Source organism: Polyodon spathula, chromosome 12 (genome assembly GCF_017654505.1).
Source record: "Polyodon spathula isolate WHYD16114869_AA chromosome 12, ASM1765450v1, whole genome shotgun sequence".
Lineage (NCBI taxonomy): Eukaryota > Metazoa > Chordata > Actinopteri > Acipenseriformes > Polyodontidae > Polyodon > Polyodon spathula.
Window position 1 is genome coordinate 11,552,780 of NC_054545.1, and position 16,889 is coordinate 11,569,668.

The following is a 16,889-nucleotide window of genomic DNA, read 5'->3' on the forward strand; positions in this document are numbered from 1 at the left end:
CTTCAATGTGAACAGCATGAAGAAGTGTCCCGAGAGGGGTGGTTTGAAATATTCCGAGAACAGATGAAATGTGCCGACATTCTAGTTGCTGTCAGCAACTCTAGCACGACTTTGGACAGCACTGAAGCAAAAAGCTAAATGAATACAGCTGGATTAGCCAATTAATACCTTCATGTACAGGCCAGAACAGATAGTGAAATTCAGGTATCCAGTGTTAGGTAACATTCTTTTTTCCCTCCCAGGCACTGTTTGAGATACTAGATTTGAGCTGCAAAAAGATTCAGGTTTTCCTATGAAGTCCACAAGTAATACAAAATTACACTGAATATAAAGAATCTGTGTGCAATTAATACTTTTTCATTGTCATTTGAGAGCTACTCATTTGTCTTTGTTTCTTGTAGAAGACCAATTAACACATTAACATGACAAATGTGCTTGTATAAAAGGAGTTAAAGTTGATTTCCCTGCCCTTTTCCTGAACTAACACCACTCACTTCAAGAGATAATTCTGTAGAGTTAGTGCAAGCCATATCATTTGAGCCAGTCCAGCTTCATAAACAATCATTTAAAGTGAATAAAAAGACCCACTAGAAATGTAGGAAAACATTACAAAAATAAATAGTTCATATTCAATCGAGAAAGCTAAAATATCATTCTTCGTGGTTTGTTTACATTTCTACATATATATATATATATATATATATATATATATATATATATATATATATATATATATATATATATATATATATATATATACACACACACACACACACACACACACACACACACACACACACATATACATATACACACACACACACACAAATCAGTGATTTCTGACATTGACCGAAAAAAATAACCATTTCACGATTTGAACATGACCAAAATGTTTTTTAGGTGTTTGAGTATCAAATTCATGGCCTGGATGTGCCACCACAGGTTGTTTTAAAATGTTGTGCATTTCTCTTCAAAATAAAATAGATTGCAGAGTGGCACAAACGGGGATTCAAACTATATGCCACGGTTTTGGTTTTGTTTTGTTCTTTTAGTCGTCAACAATGGTTTTTTACCCCAGTTTTCTCCCGATTTTAGAATGCTATTATTTTTATCCCCGGTTCACCACTACAACCTCACAGCGACTCTGGCAAAGGAGGCTGGAACACGCATCCTCCGAAACGTGCTCCTGCCAATCTGGCATTTTACACGCTGCCGATCCACAGTGAAGCCACCAGACCTGTTGTGCCAGAGGACAACACAGATCTGAATGGCTCCACTCCAGACACGCAGGCTGCCTACCAGCCACATTGATCGCTGGTGCGCGGTGAACCATGGATTGCCCCGTCGACCTAAGCCCTCCCTACCCTAGGAACTCCCGGTCACGGTCGGCAATGACATAGCCTGGATTCGAACCTGCGATCTCCAGAATTTGGTCATGTTTAAATCGTGAAATGGTAACACTTTTTCGGTCAATGTCAGAACACACCAATTGTGTAATATAAATATATATATATATATATATATATATATATATATATATATATATATATATATATATATATATATATATATATATATAATATATATAATATATACGGTATGTATTTAAAATTACAGTAATTCAAAAAACTAAAAGAAAGTTTAAGAAGTCCATAATAAATATAAACACATGTTTTAAAATGTTTTTTTTGTAAATCTCATCGAGGAAAGATTATGATTAGTTAGAAACCGCACCAGTTACACTTTTCTTCTGAATAGTCTTTAAAATGTGTCCAGTATTCCAGAAGTTTTAGATTTCAGACATTTTGTTGCATTATATATAAATAACTTGATCTGTATAAAAATATAAAATATAAATTATATCATAAATCCTCAATCATTCCCCTATCCCACCAAAACATATATCAGGATTTTACAAGGATCTCCATGATGTGGTCCAGATCATTCAAATCTGTAATACCGATCTGAGTGCCATTAGTGGAGAGGGAACTGCAAGTGGAGAATGGCTTGAGGCTGTCTTCAGAGGGGGAGACTGATGAGCGAGGGGCAGTGAAAGATAGAACAGATGTGAAGTCTGAGGAATCATACATGGATGTGTCAATGTCCTCAAAGATATCATCGAAAGCCAGGTCTGTCAAGTAGCTGGTGGAATTTGGGATTTCAAAGGAACCAAAGAGGGAATCTAGAGATCTGGAGCCTGCCGGACGATCGTTACCTTCGTCCTCAGAAGAGGAGGAGGAAGAAAAGAAGTCCAGCTCCTCATTCTCAGCCCAGCTGGGGAAGGCGGGCGGTGGGCTCATGTCCTTCACAAAGCCAGCCACTCTTAAATGGCTGGAGATGGTTGAAGGCATCCCGTTATCAGATAGAACAGTCATCAGGTTAGCTTCTTCCGCCTGACTACAGATTGGCAATGGGGGCAGGTCAGGGATGTGTGCGGGAGTTGCAGGTGGGTTGCCCCCAACGTAGGGATTGATGTCAACATTGCAGGAGTTCCCGTCAGACTGCACTGCGAGTGGGGATGTGTTGCAGTCCTCACTGAGCATCTCACCTTGGATTTGGCGTAGGGTATTGGACAACAGGACGGAGCGGTGAAGGCTGGGCTCCACCTTTAAGCAGCAGCTCTGCAGCTTGCTCAGGCACATGTTGAGCACCAGCTGCCTCTGCTGGGGGTAGGGAAGAGCCGGGCTGGAGTCAAAGGGACCTGGAGGACCAGCAGCCATGCTCTCGTCGTAATCACTTAGCTTGCGTTTCACTCCTCTGCCCAACATGTATCTTAAGAGAAAAAAAAAGGAGCAAATCAACAGTGTATCATTAAGTTGTTCACACTACACTCACATTAACCAAGATTCTTTATTGGTTCACCTTTGCTGAGATTAAAATAAGTAAATACAGAAATAAAACAAAACAGGTAATGTATAAGGGTTGCTTTGCAGATCCCTAGAATGATAAGGTGAAAATTGCTTGGAAAATCAAGTGGCAGCTGTACATGCAAGCATGCATATTTGGAATGCTGCAAATATTATTAAATTATATTTTATTACATTGAATATAGCTTTAAAAAAAGCATTTCTGAAAAAAGGATGATGTGCTGTAGATTGCACCTGCATGCTTTCCTTGGTTGTAATGAATTTATTCTGTGGCTCAACTGTACAAATGAGCATTAGATTGGTGTTTGATAGTCCTTCCTCATTGCTATAAATGGTATGCTCAAGAGTTAGTTTTAAGTATGCAGTGTGAACTCCAGGTGCAGTTCTGTGTAAGTGACTTCCATGCAGCTGTTCCACATTCCACCTCCTATAAGCCACATACAGTACATTTGGGACCTTGAAGTATCAACATTTCTTGCATTGTATATGAGTTAACCACAATAATTCCTGGTTGAGTGAAATTTGTTAGTTGTTTGTTCTTGAGAGCTATTGGTGTGGTTAATTGTGCTAAAAACATTACTCTACCAAGGGGCTTTCACAAAACAGAAATTACTTGATTCTATTACTAACGGGTAGTTTTCTCTACTGCTATTATTACCTAATAAGGGCGTAGGGGCTTTGGAGTAATAAAATCACAGCGTCACCTAGTGGCGCTCTATAAATCCTGTAATCCAAGTTAAAATAGTGACCTGAAATTTTTAAAACCTTCAGACCCTTACAATGTATATATTGGAAACCGTGGACCAACTTGCAAATAGTTTGGAGTCTGCAGAAGATACTAAAAAGTCAGGCCCTAGGATAACCGTCTTTCTGTGTATCTGCATAATCCTGCACTCGTCAGCAGTACTAGGAGCTCTGCAGAGTTTCATAAGCAGAGTCTCAAGGGGCTTCTCCTCTCCTGCAGGAGCAGTGGGGTCTGAGTGGAATACTCCCATCACTGTGGCAACTCATATCAATATATGTCCTTGTGCATAGGGGCTACTTCTACAGACGGGCTCGGTCACAAAGCTCACTCTTATACAATAAAACAACAAAGCTGTTCTAAAGTATTGCCCAACCTTCTGTACTGCCTGTAAACAAGCCTGTTGGGATTTATTACACAAGAGTGAAACCAGGCAAGCATGTTGTACCATACACCCACATACCTGAAACCCTTCAAATATATCCACTCCTACAGTACACACAGCAAAACAGAACACAACAAAAGCTGTGCTACAGAAATAAAAGAAGGAGACAGAGTGCAGGGCAGCGCCCAGAGGATTTTGCATGTTCGTACAAAAACATAAACTGTACCACCAGTGGAGCTGCACTGTGGCTCATCAGCTTCTGTCTGTATGAACAGAAGACAGAGAAAGAGAAACTATATGCTTGTGTTGTGCAGTGCAATATGGCCAGTTGACTTTTATAGGAATCCTGTTCAAAACATAACGTGACTTTGAAATTAGCCCATGCCTCATTTGCCATAAAAAATGGAAGAGGGTTCCATTATAAAAATATCTGCACCATGACCCACCCAGTTCAGTAAAAGACTGCAAAAAGCACCTAGTAACTATAAGAACTTGAAGTGAGAGTCAGTGGTTAGCTAAATTATTGCTAGTTTTCTTGATCATTTTACATAACATTCTACACATTTTTTTTAAAAAAAACAGCCTATTTCAAGTAGTTTAATTCTATGCTGCTTTTTTTTTTTTTTTTTTTTTTGTTTAACTAAAATAATTCTCGTGTTGAGTGTTCATTGCTCCAAAGCTTAGTAAAACCAGTCCATATTACTCACCAGACCCATCAGCTGATCTTTGAGTCATGCACTTAAAGGCTAAATCGCAATGGGTCAAACCAAAAAAAAAAAAAAAAAAAAAAAAAAATGGGAGGGCAACTAAAAAATGAATACCATGGTTTCATAAATAAAAATAAATACATCTTATTTATTTTTTCTAGTGTTACAATAGGTGTGCAAATGTCTAATGCCATGTTTACAATGGAAGATTTACCACTTTGTCTGGATTACATTTAGTTAAAGCAACAGAATTGTTACTAATGTTGTCCAAAACAAATCCATTGCAGTTTATAGATCCCTGTATTCTGTCCGAACTTTCTTTTCCCTGGATCATATGAAAATGCATGTCAAGCTAGTCTCAGGAGTATAATTCTACTGTCCCATATTCACTTTGTACAAGTTTTAAAAAGTGTGTTTTGTAATTGCATCAAGTATTACAACCAATCTATTGCTATTAAAGTGTAATCAAGAAATTATGTAGAGGACTGCAAGAAGGCTGCTTTACTGGGAAGGATTGATGTAATATCATATTACAAGTACTTAATATTTCATTAATAAATTAAGAAACCATTGTTCCCCCATGTGTCGTGCACAACCTACATGCATGGCTTTAAAAAGTGTGATTAATTCGGTGGTCAGCACATCAGTATTTTAGGGTTGTATTTTGTAATTTACACAAGTACTGTTTGTATAATAACTATTAGGACAGGGTTAGTGTAGTAATACTAACCATTCTATCCACTGACACTTCTAAATAAAGTATCTTTTGATTTAATACCTTTTTTCAGTTCAGAGTTGGTGATGAATTACTTATTAATCATAGTGATCAAATTTATAACCAAAATATTGTTAGTCCACTGCTGTTACTTAAAAATCATACACAATTTAATGCAGACATGTATACAGTACATACGACTACCAAAAAACATGTTCTTTAGGAAAGACTTCCTGCAACTTTGATTAATGGGATATATAACTACATAACGTTATTGAGTATTGGAAGATTGGTTTGAAGATTTTTGTTTGTAAAGGTATTTAAATGCAGTTTCTTGATGATTTACAACAACTTTCCTTATAGTGGAGAACGTTGTGACCGGTTCCTGGGTAGCTGTTTGTAGAGGTTTATTCCTTTTTTGCTCAAATTTGTAGCACAGAAACACTATTGGAACGAGACCACTATTAATGAACGTGTTACTCTATCAAAAATCAATGAAACAATCGTGGTTGTAGGTCTTAATCCAAATGCCACACCAGTAGCTAGTGCAATTTAATACTTTGTCAAAGGGGAAGAAACTGCTCAACGAGTTACTGGAGATCGCTGTTTAATAGTCGGTAACCAAATGGTATCTTTAGACAGTACTAGCATTAATACAATGAAAAGCATACCTGTAGAGAAAACTGCCTTAATTTTGCAGCGAGTGTTTTCAACTCTGCCTTACATTTGTTTTAAAATAAACAACAGCATACTAAATTAAAAAAAGAAAGAAGACTTAAAATGCCGCTTACCTTTTCGTGGTAAAACCACCTCCCTGAAACACGCTACCATAAAGTTGCCGCAGAGCATGATTAAACTGCACGTACACAATGCTATTAGTGCTACAGTCAGTGCTGTATTGTTCGTTTGTGTACAAAATTAACTGCTAAACTGGATGGGCAAAAATACTTGTAAACTGCAGCAGCTATCTTCCCCCTCTCGCAGAGACAGCTGACAAACAAGAAACTGCACAGAATAGGGATTGGCTGACGTAGAATCAAGCTTTAGTGCTCACTGGAGTTAGGAAAAAAATGTGTGTGGGGGGTGGGTTGGGGCGGCGATACTGTATGAGAAAAAAAAAAGTGAAAGGTGGAGCTGAACGAGCCTGGTGCACTGAAGAGACGCCCCTCACTCCTCAGTCAAATCGCCCTCACGGGGCCCCGAATGTGCACATCAGGACTGCTGACTTCAGCTTTCCAATGCAAGCGTTTGTGTATTCAAAACCATTATCTCTTGTCCCTTTCTCCCTCTTGCAAAACATTATATTTTTTCTCCTATTTGTGCTGCTACCTCTCACTATTTTCCTCCCAGAAATAGATCTGAAGAGACCCAAAAACAAATTGACAAATTTTACACTCCCTTTTCATTTGCTGCATTTAATGAACTGTACACAAAGACACACACACATTCAAAAGTACCCTTTCTCACATTCTTAACCTATCAGTATTTGGTAGGAACCAATTCCAGGTTAAGATACACTTATTATATGAACAAATGCCTTATTTTACATCATTTTTAATAAATCAGGTGTAATTTATAATATGAGGTAAAACAAAATTTAAATGCATGCAGAGACTGAAAACGTGTGAAACACATATAGTAACCTTAAATTTGTTATATCTGCTCTCCCAGTGTGTTCTCCCTGCATCAGACAGGTCTTACTCTTTAAAACAATGGGTGAAGCCCATAAGGAGAATTTTGTGCTTATGAAAGGGGCTACATGAAGTCTGAATTAATCACAGATCAGGTACAGAAAAGTCAACAACCTGTGCAGGTCTGTGTAATTTCCCAAAATTATATCCAGTCTTGCAGCTGGACACTTGAAGAACACTGTGACCTGGGAATTTGACAGTTACGCTCTGCGCTGATTATGTCCGTCAGGTCTCAAATTCTACATCTGGAGTGCCATTACCCCAGGTTCCACAAGTAAAATGAAATAATTAACTTTTCTGCACCTGGCTGGATATTTAACTGGTTACATAAAGTGAACGAACATGGTAGGAGATTTCTATACTCCTAGCCTCCATAGGCATTTTGGACTGCATTTGTGTGAAGGGGTTTGGACCATAACATAAGAGGCTGTTTAGCTCATCAATGCTTGCCATTCTTACCACAACACTTACCTCTACTAGGAGGATCTAATTTAATAGGGCAGAATCAAGTCATTTTTCAAATGTTCCCAGTGCTTATGACCTTACTATCTCTTCTAGTAGGCTATTCCATGCATTGAGAAATCGGTTAAAGAAGCTGTTTCCTCCTTCCATTCTAAATTTCCTTTTATCTGCTTCCATTTCTGTTCTCTCGCCCTACTCGCTACATATTTAACCCTTGTTTCATTAAGCACTTGGGATACATTTCCTCTGGGCCAAGTGATTTATTTTTTTTAGTTCTTGAAGCTGCTTCACCGAGGCTGAAATCTCTAAAAACTGTGTGATGGTATACAGTTTTTGTATCCTCCCTGATGAAAACACAAAAAATAATACATTTGCTTATGAGAACTGAGATTTATTATTAGATTCATCCCTTAATACATGAACTTTCTCTTTAACAGGTATTTTGCTTTAACAATATATTATACATTATTTTAAGATTTTGTAAGCATAACTTTTTTATTCTTATTTTATATTTTATTGATCCGTTTACCTACCTTGGCAAATGCTTGTTAAACTCAATCCTCTTTGTTGAAGGTATATACATATCCTGTATGTTTACAACATTAAATCTGTTTCACTGAACTTCAACCTTCCATTCCCCCAGTCTATTTCTTAGTTCCTGCCTCATTCTTTCACAGTTAGCCTTCCTGAAATTATACACTTGTTAGCGTAGCCTTTTGCTTAGAATTTCTAATTTCAAACTGAATCATGTTGTGATCACTTGAACCTAGTGGTTCCAATACTTCTAAATTATTTAGCATGTCCTGGTTTTATGTGAACACCAGGTCTTAACTTGCTCTGTCCCTTGTTCAGTTTCTAATACACTTGGTTTATAATTTATTGAAGGTGTTATTAAAAGGTGTTACTTAACACATATGTATAGTTGCTGCCTGCAGAGTTGTATGGATTTGATTTTTTTTAATATAGTATCAGTGAGAGGAATGGAGAACCCATGACATGTTTCCAATTTAAGTTTGGATGAAACAGTAAATTCAACACTGATTTCTGACAAATGATACGGGAAAAGAAATATCACTATTATAACACATTTATTTAAAAAAAAAATAAGGTATATAAATGATGGACATTGACTAAATGTTTTTGGGTTCTTTTTAATCACTCAATCATTCATCCTTGACCATGACACGCTTGAGAGACTATTATTGAAGCATATGCACTTAATCACCTAATTAGTGAGATAGTTGATTGGGCACTGGATACAGAGTGATTTCAGCTGTTGAATTGCAAGCTTGAATAATAGCAATAAAGAAAATCACAGGAAAAAAAACAAAAAACATAATATGCCTTTGTGAGAGAGCAGCGCCTTCTGCCAATCAGCATGTTGGAGGCTGGACTAGGGCAGCATACTGTGGCTCACAGTCTCGGGTGCTCAGCCAGCAATTTCAAATCTGGCGAGACGGTATAACCAGACACACTCTGTCAATGACAGTCCACAAACTGGGAGACCAAGAGTCACAACACCTGCCCAAGACCAACAGATCATTTTGCAGTATCTTCATACTGTCAATTGTTAATCAGCACAATAAAAAGTCACTGCACCTGTTTGTCATTTTTCAATCACATCTAGTGAATTTTATCCAAATATAAGTGATATGTTTCTTTTGATGTTCAAATATAAGTGATACGTTTTTTTTTGATGCTCAGTATATCACGGTTACTTAGAAAACAGGTAGAGGACAAAAAAAATTGAAACACCTGGGTAAAAGAGAGAAAGCAAGTATATCGAAAGCAAGGGCTTCCACATAGGTGTGGCTCATGCATTAAGCAAATAACATCCCAGCATGCTTATGGTGATGTAGAAAAATGCTAGACAGGCCTGGTTGCCTATAATTATGGCTAGCATGGCTGCAAGAGGAGACCTCAGTGACTTTGAAAGAGGGGTGATTGTTGGGTTAGCGTTTGGCAGGAGCTTTAGTGACTAAGACAGCTCAACTTGCTGATGTTTCACGAGCAACGTGGTGATGTCGGCATGGAACTGTGAGGGAAAGACATCATCCGCAAAGGTCAACAGTGGGCAGAAGCGTATATTCCAGGATCGTGGTATGTGTGCATTAATTCAAAGTGCAAGGCAGAACAGGTGAGCAACTGCAGATCAACTGACTGCAAATTTCAACATGGGACGCGAGCAGCCAGTTTCATCAAAAACAGTCCGCCAAGAACTCCACAGAGTGGGATACCATAGTCGGGTTGCAGTGCACAAACCGCTCATCACACCTGGCAATGCACGTTTGCGAGTCCAGTGGTGCAAAGAGCACAGGCAATGGACTACCGAGCAGTGGAGAAATGTGATATGGTCTGTGACAGAAATATGAGTTCTGGTTGTAAATCTCCCTCCCGACCTGTCATGGCGGTAATTAGTGAAAGTGGAAGTCTTTTGGACGGGCTGGCCTGACAGTTCATTTCCAAGGTTGGGAAGTCGGTCAGCCTGGAAGGCGGCAAGACTCCGGTGTAGGAACATATTGACCCGGAAGGTAAACAATGTAACAGCTGCAGGCAATAGAGACAGCTGCAATCATTTACCAAGGGGTCATGCGTCACAGCATAAAGAGGACGGAGAATCGTAAATCTTTTCCTTCACTTGATTTTTGTGTGAGAAACTGGAAAGTCAGTGAGAGACGCAGAGAAAGCATTGTAAAAATATTTGTGAGTGTTTGGTTTGTTTGTTTGTGTCTGTTTAGTAACTGTCTGTGTATGACTAGACGGCTAAGCACGTATCCGGAGCTGTCGCCTAGGGCCAGCACAAAACCAGATCAACACTGCACTTCAATTACTGTTTAAAATTGTTATTACCCACCACAAGCACCACAACACCACAGCACCACCCGGACTGGTGGCCTTGTATTGTATTATTGCGGGGCGGATAATGTTATTATTTGGCTTGCAAAACCATTTATATCACTTCCCTCCGTGCTTTACACATTGCTGTGTATTCCAGGAGGTTTATTGTTTGGTCGCCAGACCGGGAATTACAAAATAAACTAAACTGGATTATAATTGTCTGCCTGTGATTATTCCTGCACAGCATCACCCCTGCATCTGTTCGCTATCAGCAGCCACATTGCCACAGCTCAGATGAATCATCCTTCACCATGTTCTCGACAAATGGACGAGTGCATGTGTGGCGCCAACCTAAAGAACTCTACAACCCTGAGTGCTTGGTTCCAACAGTGAAGGGTTCCGGTGGTTCCGTAATGCTGTGGGGCGCATTTTCCTGGCATGGTTTGGGTGCACTCATTCCCTTAGAAGGCAAGGTCAATGCTAATTGCTACTTTATGGTACTGAGTGATCATCTTCAACCCATGTTGCAGCATTTTTTTCCTGCCGGGACGGGTGTCTTCCAGGATGACAATGCCCCCATCCACAGAGCACGTGTGGTCACCCAGTGGTTTGATGTTATCCATATGCCATGGCCTTCTCAGTCACCAGATCTGAACCCAATCAAGCATTTATGGGATATTCTGGAACGACGCCTGAGACAGCGTTTTCCACCTCCATCAACCAAGCGTGAGTTTCTCGTCTGCAGAATTCCAGAGGCTGGTAGACTATGTCACGGTGCATATTGGCCACACGTGGTGGCCCATTACCCTATTAAATGACTTTACATTGATGTTTCAATTTTTTGTCCACTACCTCTATGTCTAGTGGGTATGTCCAACACAGCAGGCTGCAACACTAAGTTATGTTTTGCTGTAAACTTTACAGCCTGTTCTGTATGCTAAGTAAAACAGGTACTCACTTTGATGTGTTTAGTACATCCGAGTATGGATAACTTTTTAGGCACACCAGTAGTAGGTAGGAAGAAGTGGACAAAAATGTCAATTCAAGTTACTCACACAGTATCTACCTGGAACACTATTAGCTGGTTTGACCTCAATGCAATGAATGGAGATTAATTCTAAAGGTCCTTTCTTAAAAAGCAAGAAAAGCTGTCCTTTCCATGGCATACATTTGTAAGAACAATGGGGAAGCTTTATGCAAACAGCAAGTCTTTAAATAGAACACAAGAGTGCTGGAAATGAATAACATGCTAGAAAATGAGTGTCCTGCTAATAGTTTAATCCAATATGAAAACAGCAAAATATAGGCTCAAGCTGGGACCTACTGATGATGTCACAGAGATAGTTCCCCTTCTAGTGGCAAGTCTTGGACTGAAGCAATCAACATTAGAATGTAGACACCTGGTAAAGCCAGTAAAACCTCAAATATTTACAGATAAGAAAACAAACCAAACAAAAACTACAAAATTAGAGTCATCAGCATCATGACAAGTAGATAGATGGATGGATAGACAGGTTTCTTTTCCATCGAGCTTGATTTCCACACTTTTTTTTTATTGGTGTTTAAAGCAAGTTATAAAAAATCTCCCTCTTTGATTTCAGAGGGCACTAAAAGGAATCCCTGTCCCCATTCCTGCCATTTCCTGTCGTTAATTTTTTTTTGCTAAATGAACAGACTTAAATACTCCTACTTTAAATTCAGCCATGCACAGAACTTTTTACAAAATCAGTTTGAATTATTTTGGGACATTTATTTGTACTTTGAGTATGAACCTGCCTCAATGTTTAGGAAGTTCCAATGCACTAACACTACAAATTACATAAAATGCTTTTCATTTTACATGGCCTATAACAGTTTTTTTTTTTCAAATAATTAATCTAACATTTATTCACCTTCTCTGTATATGTAGAAGATGCACAAAAAACCACATGTAATCCAGTCTCTTCCTAGTTTACTTTTTTTTTTTTATGTTCCTGCTATACGCTTTCATGTCTTCCCCACTTCAGAAATCTGAGGCATGACTATGGCAGAGCAACTCAGCTCGTAGCAAGCAGGAAATAGCCCCTGAGGAGGGAGTGACTGTTGACAATAATGATCGAATCTGCATTAAGAAGTGGGCTGCATTCTGACTAATCCAACAGAAAGGCAACGGATGTCTTTAGCAGGGCTGTTTTACCATTAAACTTAGGCAGTTGCGGGTTTCAGAAAAGCTTAGCTGATTCTGCCCCAATATAATGACTCACTTCCATGTGGCAATAAGTTAGTCATGCTTTCAGTTTACAACCAATACGGGGATGGTCAGTGATGCGGTGCCTGAAGTAAATTACTAGTTTATGAATCCCTTGTTGAGCCCACATCCACACAACTAACAGGATTCTGAAAAATATTGCATTACACAACTTTTTACATTTAGAACTGTAAACTGTTTCAAAGCGCTTTTCAAAATGGCTGCACTAGTGCAGTGATAGTATAGGTATTATTGCCCACATTGTCAAACAGGTAACAGAAATAACAAACCATAAAGTGGTAAAGAACAGAAAAGCCAGAGCACTAATCATTTTGAAAAGACCTTTGAAACAGAGTTTACAGTTCTAAATGTATAAAATTGCCAGGATGTTAACAATGAAGAGTAAAATGAAAGGTACATTATTTAAAAAGTTGTAGCAACATATGGGGACCTATAACGCTGTATTTTTCAGAAGCCATGCTCAGAAAGGGACAGGACAAAAGGCTGAGGTCTTATCTCCATCTCAAATCTTAGAGTTAAAAACTAGTTCAAAACTGCCAGAAAAATGGTCAGGACTAAATTTGACTATCAATGAATCCGCATATGGTCTGTGACCATGTAAGCAATGTCAAATATTTTTTGTAAGAAAACCTGATTGTGTGTTCTATAACCACTTCACAGATCTTCAACTGAGCAGAGCAAAAGCTTGGATTTCTCATCCTGATTTTAAATACAGCAGGGCTACCATTAAGACTACAGGTACAGCCTTCGGATATTTCTGAGATCAAATGGCTAATCTGAATATGACTGACAATAATTTTGCTATTTTAGTTAAGAGCAATGTGACGAAGGTCCACACTCATAAGAAAAACAAATTCAAAAAAGTCATTTTCATTATTTATTCTTCATTTTCACTATTTTAGGTTAGAAAAGGAAATTTAAGTGCTACAGAACCCTTAACTACAGAAGTTACATGGCAATTATTTGTGAATATTGTGGTTGTTTCTTACAAACAAATCTGTATACTTTATTTTTTTATTTGCAGTGGTTCTCCAGGTCTAGCTCTCCACCCACTGATACAGCTTAAAAAAGAGTCTGCCGCCAGGATTTAAAAAATTCACTAACTCTCTGGTTCCGTAGCTAAGCAACCCCAGTGTGGGTACCTACTGTAGCTGCAAGTCACTGAGTTAAAATGATAATAAATTCAAAATGAACAACGGTGTTATTAATGCAACATCCAACCAGTCCCACAGCTAACCACTAAACAGGCTTTAGTATAACATGATATTTGAGCAAGATAACACTAATATTCCCCAAACTATACTATTAATTGACGGACAAGAGTCAATGTTCCTTTCCATTAAAACTAACAATTTCAGGCTGATAAAGTTATTTATATACATTTGAACAGTTAAGTCACAAATGTACAAGCAGTCTGCACTATGTAAATTGGATACTTGAGCATCAGCAGTACTACAGGAGGGTGGCCACGCTTACAGAAATGTACTTTTTCGACATGTAACAATGCAAAGATCGTAGGAAATAATCTACAAGCAGGAACTGTAGTGGCAGAATATCCCCCCCCCCTTCATTCTCACAGTGCTATCTTGTTTTGAATAAATTCCCTCTGCCAATTACTAGTTATTCCATAATCATGAGAGATTACAGTGGATAAGATTTAATAAAATAAATAACTGCATAAATAACTTTACATCTAAAATCTTTTTCACACTGGCATGCTCCACTCGGGTCGGGACCTAGTGTCATGCGGGTCGACTATACAATTTCACACTGCTTTGAAGAAGCAGGGTTGACCTGGGTGACAGAAGCAAAAAAAAAAACACAACACGCATATCAATGCACCGGAAACAGCTTGTTACGGACGCTTCTAAGCTTCACTGGATTGAACCATCAGCCCAAATGTTAGAGCAAATGTTTCTTCATCTCTGCAGCAACCTGATAGGGAAAAACTTGTACAAGCACTTCCACAATGCAGTGGGCTTAAGTATGTGATCTGACTGGAACACCAGGAAAGTACCAAAGGGTTTGATGCGTTTTCTATTTTTTTTTTTTCTACATTTACACATTTTATGTAACAGTACTTGGTGTTTCTGGTTAGGCTAAACTAGAGTGTATTTTGTTGGTCACGTGGCAGCAAATGCACCCACGCCATATCCATTTCAAAATCCACACAAGCACATTCTGATTAGAATTACCTTATTCTTGTGCTTATGCAAAAGATGCAAACCCCAACTGTCAGAACCAAATTAATGGAAACAGATTGTAATTAGTAGACACCATGGTTCTGTTGGGGCATACACAGGTAATGTGATGTTTGTGAACAAGATTATCCACCGAATCTGACAGTCACAGTCAGTAAAGTTTATCCACCAAATCTGATTGTCAATCAGTCCAAATCACTGTACTTAAATATAATACAATAACGTCTTCACTTTTAATGCGTGACTCAGCAAAGCATATTCTACCCGGTTCACTACAAAGCAGTAACTTTTTATTTGATACTTTTTCGTTTAATTGCCAATAACGGTTGTAGTACATAACGAAACAAAGGGCGAATCAAATATTTAAGCATAAAACCCAAACGACGCACCATATCAGCCTACAACTTAGCTGCCTACTTTATCATGGAGTTACAAAACAGAACTAGGAAGTTCGCCAACCTTATACGACGTACTTCAAACGCTGTCACGCAAATGTAAATTACAGTTATACAACTTCGGTAGGGGTAGGAGACTCATTTTTTACTCAATTTTTGCCTTCATCGATGTCTGATCCTCCACCTTTAACTGTACTCAACGATACTAAGAAAACAAAACGAAATTATATCGAACAGAACTGATAAACATTATTAAACACCAAGATATCCGGTACAAAAACAGGTATGCATTTATTTCTATGTTATACCACAACGCACCACAAACAGACTTACTACTGACTGTACGTACTTTTCAAAGCCAGTAAGAAAAGGGTCAGTTTAATCAATTTAGCTATAACTTGCAGTGACTAACAATTTGTACTTACCGTGATACAGCACGAACTTTAGGTTTAGAAACTTACTTATCAACACCAGCAGTCAGTCGCAAAAACCTAACAGCGGAGACGGTGTTTCTTCGGCTGGCAAAATTCCCTTTACCCGTAACATTATCAATAAATAATTTATAAACCAACTCCTAATCGGTTATATTCCCTTATGTCTTCTTGTGTCCTTTCCGTGTGTGTGGTAAGGATTATTTTCCAGACAGAACTTGATTACTACCGTCATGTGTGCTAACGACATATCTTTCTCACCGCTCGCTCTGTAACTAGGTTTCACAGAAGCCGGTTAGAAACAGTCAGCAGGATAGAAACTGCGGGAAAGACACTCAGCTGATTGACGGTCGCCAGTTGCCCTGGTTACAATTGGTCTGTATACTCGATGAACCGCCTAGCAACCATTTCCCATTGGTTGATATTTTGTTAACGCGAATCGCCCACGGGACTGAAATGTGACCATTTAAAATCGAGTAAAAAAGGGTCCTTTTATGTCAAGTCGCCTCGAGGTGTTCTCTGATTGGTTTAAAATAAAAAGAATTAGAGCCCTCACCGAAACGCTTAACGAAATGCAGATTTGCGTCACCAGCACCCGCCAGCCAGAGACTTTACACGCAGTATACAGTTTTTTCTATTGGACGCTGACTACACATCGCGACCAACGATGGAAAAGATTTAAAAGGATTTACATTATTTTGTACCATAGCACAGCCCCGACTACCCATGCACTATGTACAGCTGAGCGTGCGATTGGGGTCTTAAAATAGCGCTGTTATTAAAATTGTGAGCTTTCACTTATATTACCCCGGATTTAGCGATAGACTAGTTATGTTGTATTAGTAACACATTCACAAATCGTCGGCTTTAGTTAAGGCCGTGATTCACGATCATATTTCAGGGCAGTGTTAGTGGAGCTTTGCATTGATATCCCAAATGAAAGTTTAACCTGTCACTCAAATAATGGCAGTTTTAAGTTTGGTTGACCGATGTTTGCAAATTATCACATGTTTTTTTTAAACAGAAGTACATTTAACCTTTGAATTTTGAGCAGGCAGTTTGTTTCATGCATTCTGCTGGCTGGTTTAACCCCTGCAAATGCAATTCCAAAAAGTATGTTGAAATCTGGAGACTGTAGGTTTTAACAAAACGCGGTGTATTTTGATAAATTCTGGTATTATTTTCCTTAGATGTAACTACTATGGGT

At 38.6% G+C, this 16,889-nt stretch overlaps 1 protein-coding gene across 1 annotated transcript; it reads right to left on the bottom strand.

The window, feature by feature from the left end:
- Window positions 1-1,645: 1,645 nt before the first annotated feature.
- si:dkey-177p2.6 (uncharacterized protein LOC568712 homolog) lies at window positions 1,646-15,807 on the bottom strand. Its single transcript, XM_041265007.1, has 2 exons — window positions 15,713-15,807; window positions 1,646-2,772 (listed from the first exon to the last, which is right to left on the bottom strand). The coding sequence occupies exon 2, from the start codon at window positions 2,766-2,768 to the stop codon at window positions 1,905-1,907; it is 864 nt and encodes a 287-aa protein (XP_041120941.1). The 5' UTR covers window positions 2,769-2,772; window positions 15,713-15,807; the 3' UTR covers window positions 1,646-1,904.
- Between the last annotated feature and the right edge of the window lie 1,082 nt (window positions 15,808-16,889).

What these genes read in the sequence shown, in the direction of transcription:
- si:dkey-177p2.6 (XM_041265007.1), bottom strand. Translation starts at nt 2,768, where the DNA reads ATGTTGGGCAGAGGAGTGAAACGCAAGCTAAGTGATTACGACGAGAGC.